Below are 27,103 nucleotides of genomic sequence, written 5' to 3' on the forward strand. Positions count from 1 at the left end.
TTCGTGCGCTGCTTCTTCATTGGCTGACCGACTGCGCCGTGTAGTCATTAGCGAATCACCGACAGACGTTACGAAGGTTTCATTTGACTATTCATTTTCCCCACTACCCTTTGCCTTCGCCGATCGAAGGGTCTCGAGTGAGCCTTTTATCGGTGATACTTTGGCCTCTTCTTCAAAGTATTTAACGGTCTAGAACTCTGGATCGTGGCAGCGGAGCTGGCTCAAAAGCGGTACAATAGGATCAAAGAGCGTGTACTCTCCTTGCGCCAAGTACCATTTCCCCTTGCATCTTAATCGCGAGGTCAATGCTTTTTAGGCTACAGCCTGATCGAAATCAACTGATCCTTTGAATATAGAGTGCTCTAATTTTTTTCCACGTATTCTTATATTATATTCACATCTTCAACATGCTCTTCGACATTGATCGGCTCGGTTCGTGGGCCTCAGAAATTGCAGTCCGAATGCCGTTCCCGTTGCGACAAGCGTGCGTATCGAACAAGTAAACACGCGTTCTTTTAATTGCAAGTTAATTTACAGCCGCGCGCGAGTCGGATCATTGGCTGGCACGCATTCCCAGCGAGCGTGTTAAATAACATTTATGTTAATGGGAATAGGTGAGCCAATATCCTTCGAAAGAGGTTAAGATATTGCTTGGGTTTCGTAACACCAGCGACTTTGTAGGCGTTTCCTATAATGGCACCTACATATGCCTGGATAACTCTATTTGCGCGCCGGCAAAGGCGGAAATATATATACTTGGAAGAAAAATCGCCCAAGTCGTGAGTATTGGCGATAAACGCCGATGTACGAGCGTGCCACAGTCGCTAATAGCGATCTAGACAATGGTATATTTAAAATTTTATCGTTCGCTCAACGAGCAACGTTATGAATCATGTGCAATCGTGATTTATTAAGTGAACACGAACGTGGTCACGTATCCTTCGCGTATTTTTTTTAATACACTTGTGTAAATTCTTTCGGCAATTTTTTCTATTACATCTCCTCCTGTCGTAAATTAAATATTATTAGTGAGAATTACAAAATATAGACATATCCAATTGTGTTACATTTTTATAATATTTAAAGCATTAAAGCTTAAACGATTTTAAATTAAAGCTATTAACGCATTAAAAGCTTTAACATTGAAAGCGTTAAGTCGAGAATATTGCTGGTAACCTAATACGGCTGTTAATGGCCCAAGGTCAACAGAACGGATAAAAGATTACCAGCGAATCCAGGCTTGATTACGAGAGACAATTAAAATGGAGTCGGTTGTAAAATCAAAAGCAATGTTTCCATCAGGCAACACGGAAGTGCTTGTGAATCGTCTTGATTGGGATTGCGTTTAATCTCCACCAGATGCACGCCTACAATCGCCATCGCTGTTCCATTCTAATATTCTCCATCCATAGCGAAGAGCACCGTGCATTTATCAAGCTGATGCTCGCGCGAAAGGTTGGCCCGCGCGCTTTTAGCGACCGCTTTCTTCCTGCTCGAGATAGATCTAGCGATAAAGTGATTAGAGTCTCGCGGAATTTTCTCGCGTGGGTGGCTAATATATCCGCAGGATGAAACGATTGGAGAGTAAAAGAAAAGCGTGGAAATTGAAGCGACACGGACACCATGAAGTCATCCTCATTGCAATGCTTACACTTGAAAGTTTATTTACGGTGGGAATTACTTAATAATTTTCACGTATCTACAGATAAAATACTTTACATATTTTATATAAAAATAATGAAGTACGTCACATTTTCCAATTAAATTTGCGACCCTAATGAATTTTGAAATGTGCTTTTACATTCTTCATATATTTCAAAATGCTGGAATATACAATACATATTTTTCACATCGTATATAGTTTAAGAGGTTCATAAAGAAAACATAAGATTGGATTACATGAAATGCTTAGTACAACAGATCATTGCACGTAGAACGACAGATAATCGCTACTCAACCTTCCATGGCGTAGTGACTGAGTACCATTCCTTTATTTACTGTAACACTTGCTGTGTAACGTATGCCAATAACATTCAGCATGCTGCTCGTGTCTATTGACAAGAGAAGATTATCGATTTAAGCAGGTTTGCAGTTGTAACGCACTCGTGACAAGGCCTGTCGAGCGATTGTAGTTGTACATCTGCAAATAATTGAATCGAACAAACGCGTTATGCAAGTGTAATCGTCGAGCCTCCCAGTGGCTGACATTGATCGAAATCAATCAGATTACCACGTTTCCGATCAAATTAGCTAAGTGAAGGATGAATTAAAGTATTGATGTTCATGAACTGTTTTATTCGCATAGGCTCTTGGAGCTTATAGTGTGTGGCCATTTTCGTTGACCAGTACTTTAATTATTTTGAATAATTAAGAAAGTGCTTTGCTTAAATTACGTCCTCTTAAATTCATACTTAATGTTAAATCGTCTTTAGGTGCATTTTAATCTGGATTATTTTTAAGTTCGAAACCTCATTTGTTATTTGAAAAACAAGCGAACCCCTTTACTATTATTACAACATCCCAATGGTGATTACCATCGAGACTGCAAGGAATTAATTCACGATACATCTATTAAATGAATAATCACCAAGGCATACACATATATTTACTTTTACAAGCTTATTGAAGATCGAAGAATTGCAACAGTAAATCATTCCGCTATTTACGAGTATCGAGTATCGAGTATCAACGAATCTTTCCACTATGGAGTTTCTTATACCATGAAAATAAAATCCTAGTTACGTGCCTGGCTGCCAGTTCGTACTATTATAACCAGCTTGGGCGATTAATCATCGAGCACGAGCTTCCCATTGTTCTGACATCAGTGTTCAGTCGCGCGCACGAAGCCAGCAACTAACTTACCCAGGACAACGGAATATAACTATCTCGGAGTTGTCCATCGGATTCTTATCGGTGACTAATCTGTGTTCCAATGTATCTATCTTTCTGCCGGTTAAACAATCGTGGCTGGGTGCTAATTCCCGTCGACGCGTTGTCTCGGTGGCGTAACGGAAATTGCAACCGTTTCGCTCAGAGTCGTGACTGCAATTGTCCGTGGAAATGTATCGGTTCGACAGACACCGCTGACGTTAATAACTTTTCGAGAAGCTGGCTGCCATTCGAAAACAAAATTTATGAAGCGGTTGACGATTTTATTACGCTCGGGTTAGGTTTGGCGACAAACGTCAGGGTTTCGATGACGAAAACTTTGCGCAGAGATAAAGCATCGAAAAATACTCGACACGTGTTGTTTTATTGGATTTATTTGAGTAGAAGGGATGGAACTACCCTGGGATGTGCGAGCGAAATACCTGTGTTTAGATCATTCATTTCTTGGAGACTGATAGAAGTGGAAGGAAATGTTATATATGAAAGAAGTTTGGTTTGAAGTGATATCGTCTAAATTAAAATTTCATCGAAATGGTGTCACTGTAGCCGAAGAAAGTGATTCTTCTATAAGGGTGTCAGAGCTAGACGTTATTCGTGAGTTGGATTCATATTTTGGAAAAATTGATTTGTCAGCTTTGAACAACCATCGGCTCAATGAAAATAGTTTACATGTGTGTATCATATGTTGTAATATCCTAACATAGAATAATAATACGTCCTCATTCCTACGTGTGGATTCAAATTAATAATTACATTTTCAAGCGCTATATAAACACAAAAAAGTAACGTATCACGAGGGACGTGCATGCGCAGAATAGCACGATTGATTTGATCTGACAGCCTGCGTACTCCCTAACTACGGTTCTTCGAGATGTCTTTGCATTAGGAGCACCGAGTCCTATCAATCCTCGCAGTGGGAATTCCGATCGATACCGCCGGGAGACTCGAGCGAACTGTATCGACGCTCGTTAAGCTTATCTCATACAAATTGAATTTACAGTTAGTTAAAGACGACTCAGAATGCAATTTGAAGTAGGAGCATCGGGCTACGATGTCGAGAGAAATTACAAGGATAAAAACACGGTTACATCCTCAATTATTGAATGTATTTCTCTTTGGAAGACAATAAGGATAAAGCAAGATGTCTAAGAAGGACCAGTGACTCGAGCCAATTATCAATTAACATTGAAATTATTATTAATTGGTTCGAGGGACACTTTCGTTTACTGAAATGTCAGTAAAATAAAATGTTCTTTTATTGTTTTCAATATAAAATGTTCAGAAGTTTAGAGATCCAAGTTTTGAAAATCGACAAAGAAGCTATCGTTGGAAGTAATGATTTGTTTTCTTACGAATCACGGAATTTTGAAGCGAACTCAGCCTCCTAAATTTAAAGCTACACGAATTACGTCATTTCTAAATAACGACAGAAATTTTTCTTAAAAAATAACCGAGCAGATTCTTAGGCGGCTTTATCCTTCTGAAAGCTTCTTAGTTTTCATACTAGATGGATCCCTGGCGACGATCCACGGTGAAAGATGCAACCCCACCGCAAATTCATCGGGGTCGATTTTTCAGTTTCTTCGCGAGTTTGATAGCTGCCTGTCGCGCCGTATTAAAGCATCCCTATAAAAGGAAACGCGTGCACGAATAATATACGCTGTTTGATTAATGATGGAATCGCGTATCAGCATCTGAGTATCTTACCTATGGGATCACAATTCGACCTAGCCGGGAGTAGGTTTAATCAACCTTTTCATTATACGCGCCATAGCGCAGCCGCGAGTTGATAGATCGCTTGGACGTCGAAGGTGATGCGATCTTTTGGTCGTCGACTATCAACTATGAAACGTGAGTCGCTCGAATCGGGCTCGGTTTATGTAAATTCAAATTGAACGCGGAGGGAGCACGGCGCACGTTTTCGAGAAGTACGGAGCCGAGTGACGTACGTCCGGATGCAAATGAAAACGTTAACGTGGAAAAGGGAGAAACTCGATGAGAGAACGTAAACGAGCTGCGAGGAAAGAATATCGCGTGAAATCGACGCATGGCAGCGTCGTCTTTCAGCAACAATCGTCGTATACGTGTCTCCGTTGAAGGAAGCGATGATTAATGAACATCAGCAAAGAATAACTTTCAATTTTTCTGGTGTTTCTCCTCGGTGCTCGGCTTCTCCCCGCGTTTCACTGTGGAGTTTCGAATTTTTTCATTAATCGACACTGTGAACTTTCTTTCACTAGAAATTGGTGTTGGATTTTGAGTTTAGGGAAAATTGAATAGATAAAATTTACAAACTTCGCGCACACGCAAGAGTCGGAGAGATTGAAAATCAAGTGACAGGATATCTCACGACTAACTGATCGCGTACCGCCACCTGCTCCACCATACTTAATGTTTTCCCGTGACAGGACATTTTACCCAGAAAACCCCTTCATTGCTTTTTGGCGGACTAAGACCCAATTGTAACGGAACATTTTTTTGTTAATATAGTAAAATCTTCTTATACGCACAAATTTTTATACGATAAGTGCACAGATATCATTCCCACTACGGACCACTAATACCAGCTACGGCTCCTTGATGTTGTCCCTGCTAATCTAAATCTAATTTCACTTTACACTTTTGCACTTCAATAAGTAATCGCGCATCAATAAGTAATTAGTTTGTGGTTTCAGTCACCATCCAATTACGTTTCTTTTGAGTAGCTTCACGTGTGGACGAACTTATAATAGTTTCCGAATTTCCTCTCCACTTTTCAAGCTGTGTAACGGGACATATTTATTATGTTACTACCCACTCATTTCATCGCCTCACAGCATTTTTCACCATATAACGGGACATGAATTTCGGCTGTTTGAAAATAAAAAGATTTTCAATCTTAAAAGTTAACATTTTGTAAATTCCAGAGGGTGGACTCTTTTATTTATTAAATCAACAAAATCACTGCTAATCATTCAAAAAAATTCCTATGACATTGCAAAGTACTTATAAATAAGTGCACGAAGTTTGAAACCGATATGTCTAATAGTTACCTCTACACAAAATTCCAAATAGCATCAAAGTCTTCGAGCTCATAGACCTCTCACCACCAGTACCTTGTGAAACATCTGCTTGAATCGTTGGGTAACCGAATCACAACCAAACACAAGTTCTACAGTAAGCATAAAGCTACTAACGAGTGGCTAGCATAGTTCCTAGTGACCTACTCATCGTTGAAAGGGAGAGATTCCGCTTAGCTCGCGAGTGGATCCCTTCGGCCGCCATCGCTGTACCCTTGCACAAGAAACGGAACCGCGTGCGCGCGCGGTGTTAAATCCGTGGAGCGTATTTATAAAACGGCCCATAATGAAGCAGTTATGATGCTGACAGCACCGAAGCGGACCTGCTGTTTCTAACGCGCCTCCTTGCGACGTAAAACGAAGAATCGGGGATGAGCACTCGTCGTTTCCAATTTATTTCGCGCCACCTGCGCTCGTCCGGCCATAGAAAGTGATGTATCTAATTTATGGAATTATCCCCGCGTGAACAAGGGTCAATTAACCTCGATCACCGGTTTAGAAACCTGTTCAGTTTGTACGACATTTGTTCGAGTTTTCTTAGGCTCGCTCCCGATAATCCGACGGACACGCTCACGTACTTTCGTTTCACGACGCCCGTACTAGGCGGTGGAAGTGATTTTGAATTGTTGAAGGAATTACGCAAGTGGTAATAACTCGACTTAAGGTAAACTTGACTACTCAACGAACGGGAACGTTTTCAAACACCGTTTTCAGATTTAACGAGACTGATTTAAGCTGTATCGCGAGAACAACACTAATATGAAAGTGGTTTGGCTGTGTTACGCAATTTATTTGTTTTAATGAGTGTATTGTATGCGAAGGAGACAATTTTTTAAATTTTCTGACACAGTTTATCTAAATATTTGTGGAATGATATCGTATGAGGCTATCAAAAGTGATTTTTAGTCAAACTAAGTATTGTTTAGTTCGGTTCCTTTGGTTTTAAAATTTAATTAGTCACAAAAATGTAACATAGGTATCCAATTCCCTTACCTTCCTCACATATTCCAACGAAACTTGTATTACCTGTCACCTGGCACTTTCATCAAAGAGACGTTGCTAACTGTTTCCCCTTTTGTCCAATAGGAAGAGATCGGTGAAATCATCGAGTCGGCCCCGACGACTCCGTTGACCATCACGGAGGAGCCAAGATACTCTACGCAGCCAATAGTCCAGCAAGCGAGCTACTCGAACGAGTCGTACCAACCAAAGCCGTTGCCGACGAGGATCGTCTTTAGACGACAAAATTCTGTAGGCAGGAGCTGCCCAGCCGCCGACGACATTGGCGATTGGTCCAACAGCATCCTGGCCGAGTTGAACACGATCATCGAGAAGGAGATCCACGAGCTGACCAAAGAGAAATCGAGACAGGAGCCTCAGCGTGCCAGAAACAAGGAAGAGACCTCCGTCTTGCGGTACAAGGAGCTGCTGAACGAGTTCGGCATATCGGACAGCGAGAGTTCCGCGGGAAGCTCGTGCGGGACGAGCATCGATCGATCATCGTCCCGGCGAAACAAGGTGATCCGCGATCGACGAAATGGAAAGTTGTTCTCGGACGAGGCCCATCGCTTCCTGTTGAACTCGGACTACCACGAGTCGCAGGAACGGACCGTTTCGACGGAAAACGGTCAAAGAATGAGCGAGAGCCTACCCGAAAACCTGCAGGACGTCGTCACGAGACGTTACCCAGCCGATGATGTCACAGACTTCGGGACGGATTCCTCGCCGATGAACTTCACGGAGAGTCAGATCGATTACACTTCTAGTCTACCCTCGAAGCTGAGGGACGGGTCAAGCGCCAAGTACCTCGAAAGCAGTTACGATGAACCAAAGAAACACGTAGAGATAAGCTCGATGACCAATGAAGTCGCCAACGACAGCAAGGTTGTCTCAGCGTCTTCGCGAATCGACGAGAAAACTATCGACGAATCGAACGCCAAATTGCCACCGAGACAGCGCCCGGACGGTTACAGAAAGACCAGTCTGCCCGTGAACCTGATGAATCAGAAACGAAGAAGGGTGCCTAGGCTACCCAGGATACGATGCAACGACGAGCAAATGGATCTCGATTGCGACTGCGACGTGGACAAAGTTCGAGGTAGATCGAGCTCGTTGGACGCGGCTGGGGCGAAATCGGCCCCAGTCACGCCGACCGAGGAGAAAAGATCGCCGTTCTCCAAGCTCCTATGGAAGAAGCACACGCCTGTGTTTCGCGAGAACTCGCAGGACGTTGTTCTCGTGAGAGTGTCCTCGCTACCCGACCAGGACTTCCTCGATTCGGAGAACGAGAGGGTGAACGGAACCGCGGGCAAGAAGAGGATTAATTCGAAGGACGGGCTCGCGAAGAAGAGGGCCGTGTCGCCGTTGACTTTACGATCTGATGTGTCCGCGAAGAGGTTGTCAGAGTCTGATAAGGACGTCAGGGAGATCAGCCCCGTGGATCTGAAAAAGTTCACGCTTTCGAGATCGAGGGCCAACGACGTGGGCGTTAACTGCGATCTCCCGGAAGACGACAATGTCGAGTCGGTCGGCAGCGCTGATAGCGGGAAGTTTGGTCGGATGCAGAACCTCGACCCGAAGAAAATAATGGACGAGCAGAGCTCCGGATCCGGTTCGGTGAGTCTTATATGCGTTTTTATTCTTCATTTTTTTTTTTTTTTTCTTTCGAGGACATCTCTTTGTAGGAGGGTCCAAAGTTATGAGTATCAATCCTACTATCTCTGTTATGGGGTTCTTTTTGACTGCCAGGAATTCCTGACGTTTCTTTTTGATCGTTGAGTTCCCGTTACTCTAGATCATGCGTCACGCGCCAGTGTTTTTATCATTTGTTTAGTTGGAAGATGGTGCCTGTTAGTAGCCCTTTGAAATAGATCCGCGCAGTGGGCACTAATGTTCATTCGTTGTATCTAAATCATAATTTAGATTAAATGAATAGAAGTTTATCTGAATAAGTGGTAGTCGAATGGACTTTCCGAGTAAAGCATTATGGGTAACCCTTGTTTATTATTCTATTCTATCACCTAGTTTGTCACCTAAATCTACGAGAATGCGCACGAATGTAAAAATATATAAAATCTCGAGAATAAATTATTCTATTCGAAAACGTCAACATTAGCTGAATGGACGTGATATTATTAAGCAATAAGGAAATACGATACTTTCAGCTACCAATATCTCTTCAATCTTTGTTATCGAAGATCCGAAACGGTTCTGGCTCTTGTTGCACGGGCAGTCCACCGATGGATTCGATCACTTGCTCCGACATGGCGACGCAAACTTCGCCAGCTATTTCGAGAAGTTCGAGTTTTACATGGGTCAGCGATTGCGAGTCTCCAAGAGGTAAGTCTTCTGTCTTTTCGAGTACCCTCGAATCTTCCCTTGCTAATTGATCATTATTGAGAAATTTGCCTCGACTTGAACTTGAATTACCAATTATTGTAGCGAAGTCAAAGTCGATATGAAGATTTTAAGATATCTCCACATGGTTTCATATAATGACGTAATAAGTTTAACGGATAGCGAAGATTATGGGTATAACAATGAAGTTATGTTTAACTATTTTAAATTGGTAAAAATAGTGCAACATAGAAGAAAATTAAAAACGAAACAAAAACATACAAACTCACACTTACACAGCAAAAATCTCAACCCACTTTCAAAACGATTTACTTCAAACGAAGCTGCTCCCTACGAAGACTCGCCACTCGATAATCGTGCTTAATTAACTTAATTATCGCCAGCAGCGAATACGAGTTAGAGAGACGATTACAATTTCGAATTTCAAAGGAATTGTCGCATACAGACGCTTGATTCGTATGTTCGCAGCGGAATCGCAAATGGATTTTCAGTCGTTGCAAGATGAAAGCACCCTGGATCCAGCATCTCTGCAAGACACCGTAGACGACGACAATAGATCCTCGTCTTCGTCGCAGGATTTGCTGCAAAGCATGGACGAGATTTCCTCCGGAAGTCTGTCGCCGGATACAACCGACAGAGCATCTCCGCTCGAAAGTGGCATTGGCACCGCTAGCCCTCCCAGAAGTACAGATCGACGGATAGTTAAGCGTAAGTCGATTATCCTTTCTCGTTACGGCGTTACCTGTTGAGCAATAATTCCAGCGAATCGCTCATAGAACTCCTGCTGTGAGAATTTTACGTCAAAATCTGAAAACGATCGTTTATGTTCTCGTTACCCTTTTATCATGGCGCATGGACGGTAAAGAAAGATAAATTAACACCTCAGACAAGAGGAATTTTTTGCTTTTGGTACTCTATATTTGTTCGTTATAACTATTAGGAAATGAGCACATAATTTGGAGCATTTTATGTGTCTTTTTTTGGAGATTCGATCATGTCTCTAATGTAAAATGTTCTTAATTTGGGATTGCAGGCTGAGATTCCATTTATAACCAAGATGATACTATTTCGATCTGTATATTTTTGTAATTATAATTTTTACTTCGGTCGCTGAGCGTTAAGATTCCATTCCAACCTGTAAATAATCAGCTTACAGCTAATATTTCCGCAATTAACTATAACATATAACTGCCTGTTTGAGCATAAAGAGCAACTAAAGAAAGTTTTGTTTGGATTGGACAAAAACAATGGGACTTAAAAGGCAATAACAATCACGCAAATAACAAGTTTTACATTAACAATATTTTAAAAGATAGAGGATTATTCTACAAAAACTAATCGCACTAATACAACCTATACAAAATAGTATAGAATAATATAATTGAAATATAGAAGGTTCTATGGCAACATAAATAAAGGACTATCTTCGGAGATGTTAACGACGACCAAACAATTCGTCCGTTTTGTGATCGCAGCCCCGTCGTCCAACAAGTGCCATCGCAAGGAGACCTGGGAGAGGATCAGGCGACGTCCGTCGAAGTTGAGCTCGCGAAACGACAAGCATTCCCAAGACGTGTGGATCAAACGCGAGAGCGTGCACACGCAAACGAAAGAAACCGACGACCAATATTCCCAGGACGCGGTGGACAGCAGCAGCGGCCTCGACGACACCCTGCCGAGGATGAAGCCCCTGCGCCCCACGAATCTACCGCTGTGTGAGTTTCATTATCGCGCATCGACGTCCCAACGCGCTAATCGCGCCTCTAAACACGCCTCGTAGAAATGCAAATTGGCAAACCAGGACTCGAAAGCTCGGTCCATTCAGCCGACGATATTTTCCAAAGACAAACACCACTTTTGTATCGTCGGTTTGCAAAGCAATTAAACGCCTCGGGCGTGCAGTCCGATCGTGGAAAAATGTCCGACGAAAATTAACGTTTACTCCGACTGGATGGAAATAGATAGCGCGTGTAAAAATCGCATTATCATGCGAGACATGATCGGCCGAAGTAAAGAACGATCGTTATTTTCACACGGCGACGCGTAACGGGCATCCTGTCTAATAATTTTCCGATAACATCGCTCGAACGAAGCTTTCACCCTTCGATGCTCGCAGTGGATTTGATAGTTCGTTATGAGTAGGATCGTCTTCGATTCGCGTCGGGGAACGGCGATTGGGAATTCGTAGTTAACGTTTGGTTAGCGACAACGAATCCGTAGTTTAAAATAAAATTGTTTATGTGGGATTTGTGACAAATTGCAGAGTGTCGTGGTAACCTTACTCATCGATAAATTGGTGACGAGTGGACTGTGGATTCGATGCCTATTTGGCTTATACAAATGTGAAGAATTATTTGCTAAATGTGAACAATCAAATATGCTCTTTCTGCTATTTTCAAAAAAACCAATAAGTACAAAATTAAAATTACAATCATAAACAGAACAGAATCTTACGGAATGAAATGATTTCGTAATACTACCTTCTTTGAATGTTCAAATGAAATAGACGTGGAGATCTGAAAATAATACCGATATCACTTGGATTTGAAGAACTAACCGAGAAATTCTGATAGTTATTGTTCACTACCTCAGAAAATATTCAACGATAGTACTCATGTAAATGATTAAACATTTTTCGGTTCTCCATCTATCTATGAATGTTCATTAAAATCAATGCGCAACCTGTCCCCTTGTCGAGAGTATTCTTAATAGCTTTTCGCAGCTCGGATCGTCTCATCGCGATGGAGTGAATAATTTATTTCATCGTCTGATCGATAGGTCTGTCCACCACCGCGAGCAGTTCGTTAAGCTCTGGAGAATTGTTGGAAATGCCTCCACGAGCACCTTCCTCGCCTTCTGCCGCGAGCCTTCAGCTAAAACCAGAACCCTTGACCGTGGAGATGGGCGGAAAGAGCAGCAGCGCGCCGTTGTTGGAAAATAACGACGTCGAAAAGACCAATGGGAAAACGCCGGTGAGTACTTTCTTCAAAAAGTTAAAAAATCAGATGAAATGGCATCTGAAATAAATTATTCGTTATTCAATGACCAACAAATTTTCTCGTTTAATGATGTTAATCTTTTTTATTCGGGAAAGTTATTATAAATATAAAAAGTTACGACTATACCAAGATACGCTTAAATTTAAGATTTTCCAAAATGTGGAGTTGATCGATTTATGCAGCGAACGGTTCAAATATCCGTTTCCAAGAACCGTACCTTTTGTATACTCTGAATTCATTCTCGTACTCTTTCTCTAAATACAAAATAAAATTGCATGCAACGAGAGCAATGCTGGAACCACCTGAGAAAACCGTTTCTAACAATGCTCGTATACGACTGCATGCGAAGGATATGCTCTTCCTTAACGATCGACCAACGGGACCGTATCGATGATAAATAACCTGGACGTCCGGATAGACTGACAACTGTCCTAACCCGTACGGAGCGGTGCTCGTGGTCCAGAGAGATATTTCTTCAAAGTATCGATAACAAGCGGGACGCACGACTCGAAGAGTACGAAGTTCGGGGTTTAGCCAGAGTATCGTCCTAGCCTGGATACGATGCATTAATCACGTGGCAGTAAAGCGTGTATGGCATTTGGCATCGAGATTACCAAGCGGAGATACGTTCCTTCGAACTGTTGCTCCGTTCGGTGATCCGCACTTATGGGCCACCATTAGTCTCTGCCCACGTGAAGCGTGTACGTTGCGTGGCATTGACCATTGCGAACATGGTATTTGTATTTTACTCCGGTGTAGCGTGCCGTGTACAGTACGTGTGGGCTGGCCGAGGCCATCGTAAGATTGACACTTTGTTGGCACGATGAACCTTAATTTCCCTTTCATGACAGGTATCTCCACCTGCTACGAAGGCGAGTCGAATGTCTTGCAAATTAACCGATTCGCGCTGAATTGAATCGGTAAAACGAGACGTTCCTTAGCACTGGGTACTCGTGGCCCCTCAATGCGTTCCGCCTCGTGCCGTTTGCCACAATTTATGCTGAAAATGTATTATTATCGCGTCACCTTAAACGAATACGAGAGTTTGCTGAAGGGCTTGGGATCCTCGAATAATTTCATATTTAATCGAATTTCATATTTCGAGTAGTTTTAACTAATCATAGACCTTTAAAGTACGTGCTTTCGATGTAGTATATTTTTCAAATTAAAATCTAATTAAATTTCAAATTTGAAACCACTAATTTTATAAGACAACAGTAGCGATTATAGAATAGTATTTTTTGAATTCGTATCTGGTAAATTGCAATCTGAGAACAACAGCTTTCGTAGAAAACAAGAAGATATTTAACGAGTTCGAAAGCCAATGAAGTGTAGTACATCGAGGACGACCAATGCTCGTCGTAAAATTGAAACTTTGTTAAGGAGATCGTAGCCTTAAATTTTCCGTCGCAGCGGGGCTCTCGTCTCGTACTCGATATCTCGCAAGTGGATCAGATTTTCTTTAATGCAACGCGCGTGTGCAACTTGACAACGATTCTACAATTGATATTTTGTAAGCATGATAAGCTTCATGCTCCTCACGACGGGTATCTCCACCTACTCTCGAGATCCTTGGTACATCTTTCAGATGATATAGTATCGGGAAACGTCGTTTTTCAGCAATGTTGATTTAAATTGGTTTTATTAATTTATAAGTAGCAATACTAAAAAGTAATGGACTTTTTAGTATTGTTTGCAAAAGTTTAATTTCTGGTTGGAAGCAACCAACGCCCGCAGCGAATAGGAGGATCGATACTCGTTTGAACTCCTTGCTAATTTTAGATACTTCGTCCATAGTTTTCACAGTTAATTAGTTGGTGCAGTTTTCTTTGTCGCTTTTTGCGCTAGAGGTTAATTTGGCTTTGTTCCTCGTTGGTCTTCTCCGTTCATCTTCCCGTTGGATTAACATGAACTTCCGCTCACGTTTTCTTGGGAAAATTATAATTTAATTCTGATTGAAACGTTTCGGGGCCTACGCTAATTATTCATTTTCTGAACGGTGCAAGGTTTCACGGATAAATTAGGTTCCCGTTGTTCTCCACGTTTTACAGATTGTCTATAGTGTATAATTCTATAGTTCAGAGATTTCTCTTTAAGAAATACATAGATTTGTATAGATGCTCATCTTAGATGTATATTCTGTGGTACCTCTGTCCTTTCAATTTCATTAATTATTACTTTCAATCATTATTTTAAGTTTCTTCATTCCGACACAGACACATCCTCTATTGTATATATAGTGAGTCAGGAAACTACCCTTCAATTTCTGAGCTCAAATCACAAGTGACTTATTAACGAAAAAGATATATATTTTATTACTATGTATACAATCAAAACCATACCCTTCGTTGTGTTCATGTTCACGAATATTTGTCAATCACAAAAAGAGTCAAGTATCGTTCTATGTCCTGAGGGATGTAATATATTTCCGTTGGTCGACGTTCTATGGCAAATATCTTGGGGAATTTCTATATTTATCCAAAGGCCATCTTTGATATTAGCTTACACGTGTGTCGCGATGGCGTCAAGAAACTCTTTGGTGTTGAGTGATACCAACTTTGCGGGGAACGTAACGCGTGACGCGTTGAGTAATACGCATGTAATTTATGGGAATTTTAGCTCGACCCGGTTAGCGCCTCACACCCTGCTGATCGTCGACGGTGGATGTCCTATCTACGTAAATTGTTCAAGGTTAGCCTCGATGCTTTGATGCTAAAAACGACCCTTCGCGTCGATGCACAACCGAGCAACCAATATTCTGTTTACCTCCGGTATTTTTTCGCTGCCTCCAGGCGACCGAGAAAATATCATTTGAATTTTTCAAACGAAACATTCGAATTAGAAATGGGCACAATTTTATTTAAATAACGGATAACAAATGGATTTGAAGTATGTCAGTTTTCTCCTGACATTTATTTGATTCGAAAAGTCAATTTTTATTTATTCATTGTAGGGATACCCCTGTAGGAAACGTTAATATTTAATTTTAACGAATTAACAGATTGGAAAAAGGAACCTTCTAAAAATAACAAATAATTTCTACAGAGAAACTAAATGTATACCTTGAAGCTCAAATCGCATAAACTCATGGCTTGAAATGGTGGTTTCAAGTGAATTAACTGTTGATTATCTTTCATTACCAAAACCAGAATTTTCCTGTTTTTGTTATATTTTCGTCGATGCAGAGGCCCGGATGTTTAGCTAAACCACTATTGCATAATGCGCTCGATCGGGAACCCAATCAAAATAATTTCAGTCGTTTGTTTCTCCATCGTTCCATATTTATTATACTTAAAGCTATTCGTAACCTATAGTACCGAATAATTTTCCTTTCCACGTATAATGGAAAATTGCACATTGTTAAGAAGGTTAATCATGAAAACATGAATTATTATATTTTCATTGCGGCGAGTTTTTCATTTCCATATTTTAATATCTTAACGATAATGTTACTAGAAGGTTCAAAAAATTAGTAAAACGTAGTACTAATTTTTTGCATCCACCTGCTTTGAATTGCACCCGTTTATAAAGTTTCTATCTACCTATAACATTGAAGTACTCTGATAAACAAAATCTCGAGACGTTCATCGTTTAAGCTAATTATACGCTAATTGAAACCTCTGTAACGTAGAAACGAATAGTCTCGCTACCTGCTGAAAAAATGAATTTATAGAAACGACATGGTAAATTATGATTTCGTGAAATATTAACGAGCCCTCTATTTGCTGAATAATTACTTCCACTCGGTGCTAAAATTAATTCCAGCGGCGCACTTGAAAAAACAGAAGCGAAGCTTTCAGCTCTCGCTTCGCGATTAATTTTCTATGAATTCTCCGGTTACGTCAGGCACGTTGCTAAATTTTTTCGCGTTTTCAGTCTGCGCTACAATTCCACGAAAATTAACAGAACCCAGTTTGCTTTGCGAGAAAGCCAAACAGGCAATTATTTTTCTTGTAAATCTAGGTGGGTATAGAAAAAAAAAAAACAATGCTATTTTCGTGTTCTCTGCATATGAGAAATTGTGTTGTAAATCATCCGGCTTGCCGTTTGCGTGTAATTTTTGAGGCGTTGTGCGTTGCAAACACGCTCGCGTACGTTGTGTGGAATAAATGTTTATAGCGAGACAATAAATCATAACAGCAAGCTCTGTACGCGCTGTATTCCGTTTGCTTCGTACATTTTTGTCACCCCTGGGTGCAAAAGAATAATAAGGTACATAGTTTCCAGTACGGTGAATGTTGCATGAATTTATCGGTCTACTTGTGGTTTAGTCGTATTCGATACCTATATATCAGGAACGTCTTTTGTAGATGTGGCATAGATTAGCTGTTATTAATTAGTTTGTAATACCACGAAAAATTGTGATTTATCTCGGGCGATATTCTTGGCTTTATTTATGAGTCAACTTCGTTGCGTGCCTTTCGAAAAATACAGAATTTTAAGTGTAATACTGAATTATGCGAGTAATCGTATTTATTTTGTTGCACGTAACGAAGCAGTGGCGTATATTTAGTGTACTTTTGGTTTCGTGAATTCACAGTTTCTATAATTAAACTCAGTATTTCTTCTTTACTTCTTCTTTATTTTCATATTTATAAAGTGTAGAAATTAATTCTGTGCCTTAACATTTAATTATTTGTAACTCCATTTTAAACAGGGATATTTACCTATCATTTTGTTACATTCGTACCAAGTAAACACAAATTGCTTCGACATTTGTTCTCCTAGAATGTGTGACTTAGGGAAAATTAAAAGTTGTATGGTTTTCTTTTATAAACGAATGGTAAGTTTATCTTGAAAACTTACAGATTAATTTCTACACGTGATCCTTACACATCTGTGCTTTGTTTCAAATAATATAACAGTATATTGGAAGCTATTCGTATAAGCTAAACAATGAACATAATTCTCTTTAAATAGTGCAAATACTACAATTGTCCTTTTAATCTCATAATTAATTTTAATTGGACTCTTTTAATAGGATTATTTATTTTACGTGAAAACAATGACTGAAATTCTCTTGGAAATTGTAGCAGCAAAGATAAATGGAGACAGGTTGTTTATCAGGTCGGTTTTCGGATAGGGTTCGGAAGTGTCGATACACGAGGTGGCTGTTTGCGCACGAGTGAGCATCATCGGCTTGGCAAACATATGTTTTCGCGATACACACGTACACGGGACAGTCACGTTGGTGTTCGCGAGTGATCAAAGCTAATGGGGCAGCGAGCCATGTCGACGTATTAATCGGTTGGCATCCCTCATACCTCTAATAGCCGTCGTGTGTGGGTTGTGTGTTTCCAAAGGGCCTTAGGTGGAAGAGAACTTCCGCCGAGGAACGAAAAAATCATTGCACCCCGATCTATGTACTTAGCTACGAAGTTCTCCTGTAACAAGAGTTTTAGTGCCTAAGCGTTTTCTCAAATCAATGACGCGATTACTTTGAATTACTCTTCTCTTTACCCTAAATCACTCGAAACACTAACAATCATCTGTCTTAATACATTTTCTATAGAGTTTATCTGACCTTCAGACAGAGCCCTGATTTTCGCTATATTTTTGTTAGTCGCTACGAGTCTCTGAAATATGAAAACATATATTATATTACATATTTAAATTAGGAAAGAAAGTCAAATGTAGTTAAAAGTTCGAAGCTCCGCGTCCCTAATTAGCCCACTGTCAAAACGTAATTGAAACTGGAACGAATGGAACAGCAGAATGCAAATGAAATCTAATGGGAATAACTAGATACATACAGGAATAGAGTTTAACAAGTTCATGCATATTAATAACAAGATTACCGTTAATTTTCACGCACGATTCAGCAGTAGCATCCCACGCGTTTCTTCGTCAGCTGTGGCCTTTTATACATCCGAATGTATGGATGCAAATGTTTCCACGTTCAAAGTGCACGCAATTAGACCAAGGATGCGTTCTTTTCGCGGTTTACTCTATTTTCGGACGGTTCGCGTGGTCATTCAGGGGAATAAAAAAAAGAAGAAAAATATTTCTCGAAGGAAACCGATGAACGTTTTACGATTCCCGTTTCGAAGGTGAAATCGGAAAACAAAGTATTAACGTCGTCGGAAAGCTTCACGAGTTGCACCTTGACCGAGCCACGAGACGCGTAATTCATCGAGAGAAAGAGAAGGTTAACGAAATCCTGGAAGACCAAATAAATTCTTGTTGGCCTGCCTCGTCGGAATCTCTTCTTTGGGGATACGCGTGCTCGTAAAAAAAAAAAGGAATGGTGAACGTCGCCTATTGGGCATCGTTCGTGAAGTGTTTGCGTCGTTTTCTGAGCAATTTTCCGTCTTGTAAATACAACGCCGATTCGAGCGGTAACATTCAGACGTTTACAGCCTCCGAGCGATTAACCGTCTAGTTTATTACTCCGTATTTCGAGGCGAAGGACAATTAATTTCGTCAGTTTTGACTCATGCTGTCTGCTCCTCGGTACGCGCTTCTTTAACGCTCGAGTACGCGAGCACTGTTCTTGAACGATAGAATTGCCGAACAGCTGCGAGGAAAGATCTCCCGTTGAGGTAGCTGACATTGATGCTACTCCTTGCAGATAGTGATGGGATTCCGAGATGGAAAGTGTTCGAAGAAGAGTTTGGAGCTTTGAGTTATCTTGACTTTCTTGAGATTAGAATAGCCTCGAATGTCTTGACAGTTTTCTTAACTGTTGACTTGGTCATTAAGGGTTATTCTTTTTTTTTTTTTTTTTTTTTGAACAGTTTCGAGGTAACTTTCGTGATTTTTTTGCAATTAAAGTGCTTGACATAAACATTTGTAATTTGGTCTGGTTATTTTTACATACACATAGAAAATTTCTAAAATTTTAAATTGTTTATTAATAAGAATATAAAAAAAAATATTTTCTCCGTTAAAGTATTGTATCAGCCTGACAGGATGGCCTGTGATATAAACAATAACTTTGGAAATTTTTGAATTTTTTAAATATAATGTGATAGAAGTATTTATGGACCTTAAGAAACAAGAATGCTGACCAAAAAAATCCCTTTTTTAACCCAGACTGATCCAATCGTTCCAAATATCAATAGTTGAAATACTGGCTCCTCTTCGATACAATCAAACACGGAATAATATTCGAGTAAGAAAGCTAGGAACAGTGAAAGTTGGGAGAAGTAGCTAGAAGAAATGACTTGGCTAGAGAAATAATACGCCAGAACGTTATGGCAGCACCGTAATTGTAGCATTCTTATTCCGTTTTCTGGTAAACAATCCTCTCGAGATTCCTACCTCTGGAACCTATGGCATTTGATAACTGTTCTGAAAATTCGCTGACGTCTCTCGTACTACCCTTCGCTATAACATTTTTAACATGGAGCACGAACGAAAATTCTATTTCGAGTTTGCAAAGTTAATAATACCTGTCGCAAACACTGCACTGCTTACCTTTCATGAGAGTGTTGCCTTCCCACGCGTTGCCCTTTTTATGAAATTATTTGTGCCACGTTAATCGATGAACGTTTCGTGCCGGCATAGCGCGGAGATAAGGTCACGGTCGTTCGTTTGTTTCGTCGTTGGACTGTTTCAGCAACGCATGTGGGTCATGGTTCGGTCTCATCGTTTCGATGGTAACGATGGGACCATTCAAATGCCATGCTCGTTAATACGTATCCATTTCCAAGCTTTGTGCTGAGGTATGAAAGAGGTAGTTCAATACCTGTTGATAATCGAAAATTGCAAACATGAAGTGCTATCGAATTGTTACCAGGATAGCGATGTAACTGCTCTGGTATAGAATAATTAAGAAATGGATGTATTATACAGTAGATGAAATGTCCATTAGCTGGTACGATACTTCGTTAACGCTGAAGGGAGAATGCTTGAATTTAATTTATTATTTTAGATACATATAAAAAGTATTATTATTTTTATTTAATTCCAATTTGCCATTGCCCCCAAGTATGACAAAGCATATACGTGCGAAAACGTGACTGCTGTTCGTAAAATATTTTCTCCTTAATGAAGATTTGAAACCTGAGATGTTAATATTTATAAAATCTAATAACAACATTCACTGAACAAGTTTTAATTTCCATTAATCTCATCCAGACATTTGTTCTTTAATTAAAATAAAAAAGGTCGACTTCTATAATAAAATCGCAACCCTTCCTCGATATAACAATACCAGGGACCAATTATCGACCATATATCAAGGCATCGCCATACGAAATTTAATTAAAATCTAAACGTTACCCATAGATATCATCCCTTGCCAGTCGTTAATTTGGATCCCCCAATAATTTTTTTCTAAATCACTTCATCGCAGACAACGCAACTCAATTCGGTAGACGGCTGGCAAATATGATAATACCATCCGCCCACGGCAATTTGGACGTCATCGAACGCTCGCGCACAGTCAATTAACGGGGATCACAACGAAACGATTCGAATGCAATTTTAGACGCGCAATCGTTGCCCATTAGGTCGATAATTTCATACGGAAAATCTGATCGCGATAACCGGTCGAGTGAATTTAATTAATAACTATACAAAGAGGGTGGCGGATGTCGCGGTGTTTTGTTGCCAGCGATATTCCCGTTAAAACGCGACAGAACTTACTCGAGCGCTGATTCGCGCGTTTCGATGGATTAATTGAGTTTTAATTTAATCGGGCCACTGACATTTTCGAACATGAGCTCGATGCAGCGAGAGTATACACGGTGATCGTTTATTTTCCGAGCGTAGAACGTCGAAAGGTTTGTGACGTCAGCGGGACGGTGCTAGGCGAACCAATCCATAAATCTTCTGTTGCAGTTTATGCTTGCGAGGGGAGTTTACGATTGGGACGAGCGTTTTTCGAACAGAATCGGGGTCAAATTGCGGGGACCAGGGAGTATAAACAATCTATGAGGGATTAGATATATCTAGGTAGTCATTTCAATGAAAAATGACTTTGGAGATTAAAGTTTCAGTAGCACGTGGAACGAGTTAATACCGCACGCGAACGATAGCTTATGCTAATACCGATGAAAAGTCCTTGTAGGTTAATTGTCTAGGATTTGTATTTCGGTAAGAAATAGAAGTGTTTAACGTCATCAGTTCTGTAAGACTGAATTTCGTGTGGTTTCCAAGACTTAAATTGTTTGATGCAGTAGCGCGGTAGCTGGGTAAAAGAAAATGAAGCAATATTTTCTGCTGACCTTTCAATTTAATCCCGTTCAGAGATATTGTCAAAAATAAGATCTAATTGTATCTTTCTCGTTTTTGTTTCCAGAGTTTGCAGCAGCCACGCTCGCAGTCGGAACGACAACTATCAGGTGAGTTTCCGTTTATTTACAGAAAATTATTTTGCCGCCTTTTTATTTGCAATTTTACTTGTTTGGAATTCATGTTCTTTGCTCGATGCTACGGTATCTATGATATAGTTTTGGGGGAACAAATTATTTTTCAGATTTCTACATAGGGAAGCTTTCGCAATGCATTTTACAAAAATGCTAAAACGTTTCAATTTGGAAAAGATCGATATACCAGAAAGGTTAATTTCCTATTGACCAGGAAGTTCATTCGTAAACTTCTAAAATTTTAGTCTTGAACTTCTGAACTTTTAGTTTTTAGTCAAATGCAGCGTGAATAATGGTCCATTGCCCTCGACTTGTTCGAGTTAATTTGTTCCGAATCGGAACTTCATCTTTTACTAACCCGTCGACGAAATTATCCAGTTGTAACAATTTTTCGGATATTATTCGAAGCATATATTTCATATAACATAATAATACTCAATGCTGGTTACTATCAATTAAAATCAGTTAATCGTAGATTCTGTGAAAAATTAGAAAATTTAAACGAAACAACTTGCAGGTCTTGCAAACAATTTATTTAATATTTATTGATATTATATGAATAATCTGTATTTTCATTATCAGTGAAAACTGTGCAGTTAAATAAATTGATTCGGAAGGAAGAACAATCTCAAATCTTACATATTACATTATCACTTTACTGACTAGTAGCCTATTAATATCCGTCTTGCTAGGGCGACCAATACTTTATTACCTATTATTGAGATCATTATATAAATTATGATAAATTCTTTAAATATTAATCAAAAAACGATTCTAATAGATAAAATAAAGATTGAATAATACTAATGTTCTCCAAATAAAAAATATTATTTAATTTAATTTTATCGATACGAGTCGGTAAAGTGTTAATTATTTGCAAGACCCACAAATAGTCGTAATTCCTGAAAATATTCAGATTAAAAATCCCGTGGTCAAATTAACATGATCAGCGCGTAGGAACTCACCCCGACGAGAGCTGACACCTCGGTACTCGCTCTCAATTAAAATTCAAAGCAACTCTCAGCCGTTCCTGCACCAAGAATCATTACCCGCCCGACAACTAATAAATCGCAAGCGTCCAGCCATCGCGTCGTACCAAAAACGCAACACTGAATTACACCTCTTCCACCTAGCACCGTGGGCGACCTCCGTCATTCTCCTCCGGGGCATTTTCGAAAAATCACTTTCCTAGTCCACGGCCATTGAAATATCGCCACGATGTGTCCCGCTTCTCGTGACTGTATCGTGCACGCGGCCTCGCCTTTTTTCATTTCCGTCAGGCCGCCTCTTTGTTGACCGAGTGATTTATTCGATCGAAGCCGAGACAATTTGTCGCCCCCAGCGGGAACGAAAGTAGCCTGCACGTCCGCGGAACTGGCGTGGGTTAATTCTTAATATTACCCTCGGGTCAGCACGCCTCGTACCGGAAGCTTTAATCACGACGGTGCCCCGAGTCGCGCCTCGAGAAAGCAATTAGCGCCGGCTCGCGAACGCGTCGATAATTAATTAAACTTTCGCGATCGATTCCACCGCTGTTTCCACCCAACCGACCTGTGCGCCGCGGCATACGTGGCGGAACGTACACGTGTTTGGCTAACACGGAACCGCTCAGGGTATTTCGGGAGATCGTGGCTGTCTTTTGATGACCATCCCGCGAATAGCGAGCTGACGGAAGCGTCGTCGCGCTGGACCGATGAAAGGGACCGTGCCCCGGAAATTAGAAGAAACGGAGACGCACCACCTGTGAACTCTGTCTCCCGTCCGCTTTAATCTTCGATTGGACAGAGTAGCTTGTTTGCCGGTTAGATCTTCCATCCTCGATCCAGAATAGGTGCGAAGGTGTTGCTTATAAAGCTGGGTTAGATTCTTGGGGACTTTGAGGCGAAATCGATCTTACTAATTTTATAACAGTATCGGGTGACAGTAGCTAGGCGATAGGCTTAGGAGATCGCTTATTCGCGATTAAGTCACTTCTTTAGGAATCTTTCGAAATTTATATAATATATAATATTCAGAATACTATTAAGAAAGCGATGAGTAGTAGGGAGTGGCTCTCTGCTACTAGTTTGCGAGTAGCACTGTTTGTCGTTAGCTTCTTCAATTTCCTCTTTAACCATTAGGTGATGAATTAGGGTCATGTGCGCTCCTATATCTTTAGGGAAGGCTCGCATATCATTTTACGAATTTCTCGTGAGGTCTCACATGAAGTTTTGTCGAAATAATCAGTAAATACTTAATACCTTTTTATGAGTTTCCATTGGTCTCGAGATTTCTTCTAATCATTCAGGGATGAAGGGTCCTAGTGAAGTTATTGAAGCTAGTGAAGTTTATTCGGATCATCTCTTAGAGTTTCCTACATCCTGAAGGTTGCCTACCCAAATGACGAAAAAGCTACAGTATTCGATTTGTTGGAGTATTCTGTACACAGTACTCTGAAATTTCAGGCACACTCGAATGATATAAGAGTTCCTGAACAGGCGACCTCGTTTTCCTGTTACATAATTGGTGGTATTTGATGGACTGAATTCAATTTAAAAAATAGGTCGAACACTCTATCTAATTAATATGTGTCTTGGGTTCGTGTCAAATTAATTCGTTAGGAATTTAATCAATTTATTATTATTTGGACCTCTTGACTCGTTTGCACTTGCCTTAGAATTCGATAATAAATTAAAGAGTATGTAGTATGTTCGTGGACGACAATTCGATCGGATATATTGATTAAAAATATCGTAGATACTTGAACATAGAAATACAGAACATATTAGAATTGTTCATTTTGAAATTTTTACACCAATCCCTATACTCTTTATTATTGAAGTCCACTGCATTAGGTACTACATTTACTGTTTATTAACTTCTATTAGACAACGACATCAACGTTAATTAGAGCAACATGAATTCCTTATATCTTTCGAATATTCTCCTCGCCTAGAGAATAGGGTCTCCAACGATATGAGGATAGGATCTAATAACTGGCGCAATAATGGCAAGAGGGCGTCTCACCAGCTAAATAGGGACTATGAAGGCACACACGCCGTACTAAATGCCACGTGCGTTCGCGTTGTCGTCTTTGATGGTCAGAAAATGCGTAGAATCGATGGTACATCCACTACTTTACGAGCTCTTTTGCGGACTTCGTCACCATACGAAGGTAAAGAGCGTTAATAGAGAAGAGAACGCTGTTTGGAGGATCCGCAAATTGGATTTAGACCTTTTCTCCCCGTCTGTGGTCTGATATCAGAAATTGATTCTACGCCGGCGTTATTATCGAGAATGCTGAAGACAATGTTTTGGTGTATCGATCTTGGCCGTGGAACGGTAACTTTGTGTCGGGCAACGATGCGTGTCGGTGCGGATTAATGCTGAGATTATTCGTTCCCATCGTAGGAAGATGGCGTCGAATTGGATCGCATATTTCCGTGCAAAGAATGTGTGTCAACGGGTGTTATGGATTTACACGCGCGCGTTAGAAACGCGGACGTCGCGGCCGAATTTGAATATCAGGTCTGCAATTATGCAAATCGAGCGCGGTGATTTATCGAGACTTTTATAGGGTAGGAAGCAATATAGTTACACGTTTCATAGACCCGTGTTCATCGTAGATACTCGAGGCGATCGTATTTCTGTTTTTCGGTTTACCGCATTGTGCCCGTGTTTGCGCAGTTTTCTTGTGAGCTCTAAAATACCGGAGAAAACGTGATTGTACCATAAATGAATTTTATAGTGTAAAAATTTACATCATATACTTTACATCTTTCAATGTTCTTTATATCTCATTAAGGCCATCGTATTTCTGTTTATTGAAGAGCTTCGAAAACAGATGGACATGTAGTTAAATGTAAACAGATAGTACTGTACGTGCTTATTATATTTCTCGAAGACTATTATTTTAACACTAACTCTTTTCTTGGCTTGCGGTGTGGGTAATTATTATAGAAGAAATATCACCTGCTAGGGTGCCGTAAAAATACATTGGTACCACGTTTAATTAATTCATAAACGAATTTTATAGGGTAGTAAGCAATGTAGAAATACGCGTCATATGTTTAGAATCGTATTTGTATTATCAAAAAGAAATCAACGTTGCTTTAGGTTTACGACGTAGTATTAAGAAAATATCAGCTATTAAAGAGCTGCGAAAATAAATTGATACAACGTTTAATTAAATACATAAATGAATTTTATAGGACAGAGGGCGGTGTAGAAATATGCGCCATTTGTCCGTGTTCACGATCGTATTTGTATTTCCAAAAAGAAATCAACATTGTTTTTAGGTTTACGACGCATTCTTAAAGAAATATCAGCTATTAAAGTGCTGTAAACGTACATTGATGCGACATTTAATTCTTTCATGAACGAATTTTATAGGGCAGAGGGCGGCATGGGAATTCATATCGTAGACCTATGTTCGTTGTCGCTCGTTACGGCGATCGTATTTTCGAAGAGGAATCAACATTAATTTCGATTTACTACATAGTCTCGAAGAATTGTAATCTATCGAAGAGCTGTAAAAGCACATCGACACGACGTTTAACTCCCCCATTGAATATTGTGTTTAATCGGAACGCAATGAACTCAATCCCTGGAAAGTACATCATGGAAATTTTACTGAACTCCGGCTAAGTCTTTACGGAGACATAAAGTAACCCTGCAGAATCAATCACTTCTTCTTCTATTCAAAGATTGACTAATGTACGAATTTACGAGCAAGGGAGCGAATAATTCGTGTAAGCGAGTGCTAATTTTTAAAAAAAAAGATCATCGAATGACCTCTGTTTTTTTGTCAGTTGTCGACGCGTACAGTTTACCGTGGAATATCGCATTGGCGTTTCAAACGAAATTATCGAAGAAGCTTTCAGCGTTACGACGCTGTAATTAAAAATCGATGCCACGAAGCATGCTGTAAATCAACGCGAGTACATGAAGTTTGAGCACCCGAGGCTTCGAGTACCTCGAGACTTCCATGTCAAACCGGTTGATCGGTATTTCGTAACAAATATTTGAAATCACATTATACAGCCAAGAATTTATATTCGCACGAAGAAATATTGAATATTATTACATGCAGAGTAAGATATAATTAAACTCGATACAAGTATTTATATTTGTATACGAAATCGCGATACCTTTTTACTGATAACAAGTAAGCCTCAAAATTTGGTAACCGGACTCATCATTATCTTTGATAGTTTCCGAGGGAGTAGCTTATAGTATTTTATATGAAACACTTGCAGAATAAATGTTAAACGGTAATTTCAAAATTAAGTTTAGATGCTTTAACAATATACAGAAGTTACGACAGATTTCCTGGGAAAAGTTGTTGGAACATATCGTGTACTGGTTACACTCGGGATTAATTGCAAATGCGTTTATAAGCCCCAAGGTTTATCGTATATAGAAATTCAGATGAAAAGTGGGTCAAGTCTACTTCAATAAACCTCTGTTAGCACGGTCTCAAATCCGCGCACAACGTGTACTCGCA

General features: G+C 40.1%; 1 protein-coding gene across 5 annotated transcripts in view; it reads left to right on the plus strand.

Moving 5' to 3' along the window:
- LOC128891336 (stAR-related lipid transfer protein 13) overlaps positions 1-27,103 on the plus strand; it is a 360,751-nt gene that overhangs the window by 112,506 nt on the left and 221,142 nt on the right. For 3 of the 5 annotated variants that reach the window (XM_054150746.1, XM_054150741.1, XM_054150744.1), the window contains 6 exons: positions 7,035-8,564; positions 9,113-9,287; positions 9,774-10,013; positions 10,781-11,020; positions 12,084-12,277; positions 21,552-21,594. In XM_054150746.1, the coding sequence (XP_054006721.1) occupies positions 7,035-8,564; positions 9,113-9,287; positions 9,774-10,013; positions 10,781-11,020; positions 12,084-12,277; positions 21,552-21,594 (2,422 nt within the window). The remainder of the gene's footprint in view (positions 1-7,034; positions 8,565-9,112; positions 9,288-9,773; positions 10,014-10,780; positions 11,021-12,083; positions 12,278-21,551; positions 21,595-27,103) is intronic. The other 2 variants (XM_054150743.1, XM_054150745.1) reach the window with 2 other exon arrangements.

The sequence above is a fragment of the Hylaeus anthracinus genome, unplaced genomic scaffold (genome assembly GCF_026225885.1).
Source record: "Hylaeus anthracinus isolate JK02 unplaced genomic scaffold, UHH_iyHylAnth1.0_haploid 12001, whole genome shotgun sequence".
Lineage (NCBI taxonomy): Eukaryota > Metazoa > Arthropoda > Insecta > Hymenoptera > Colletidae > Hylaeus > Hylaeus anthracinus.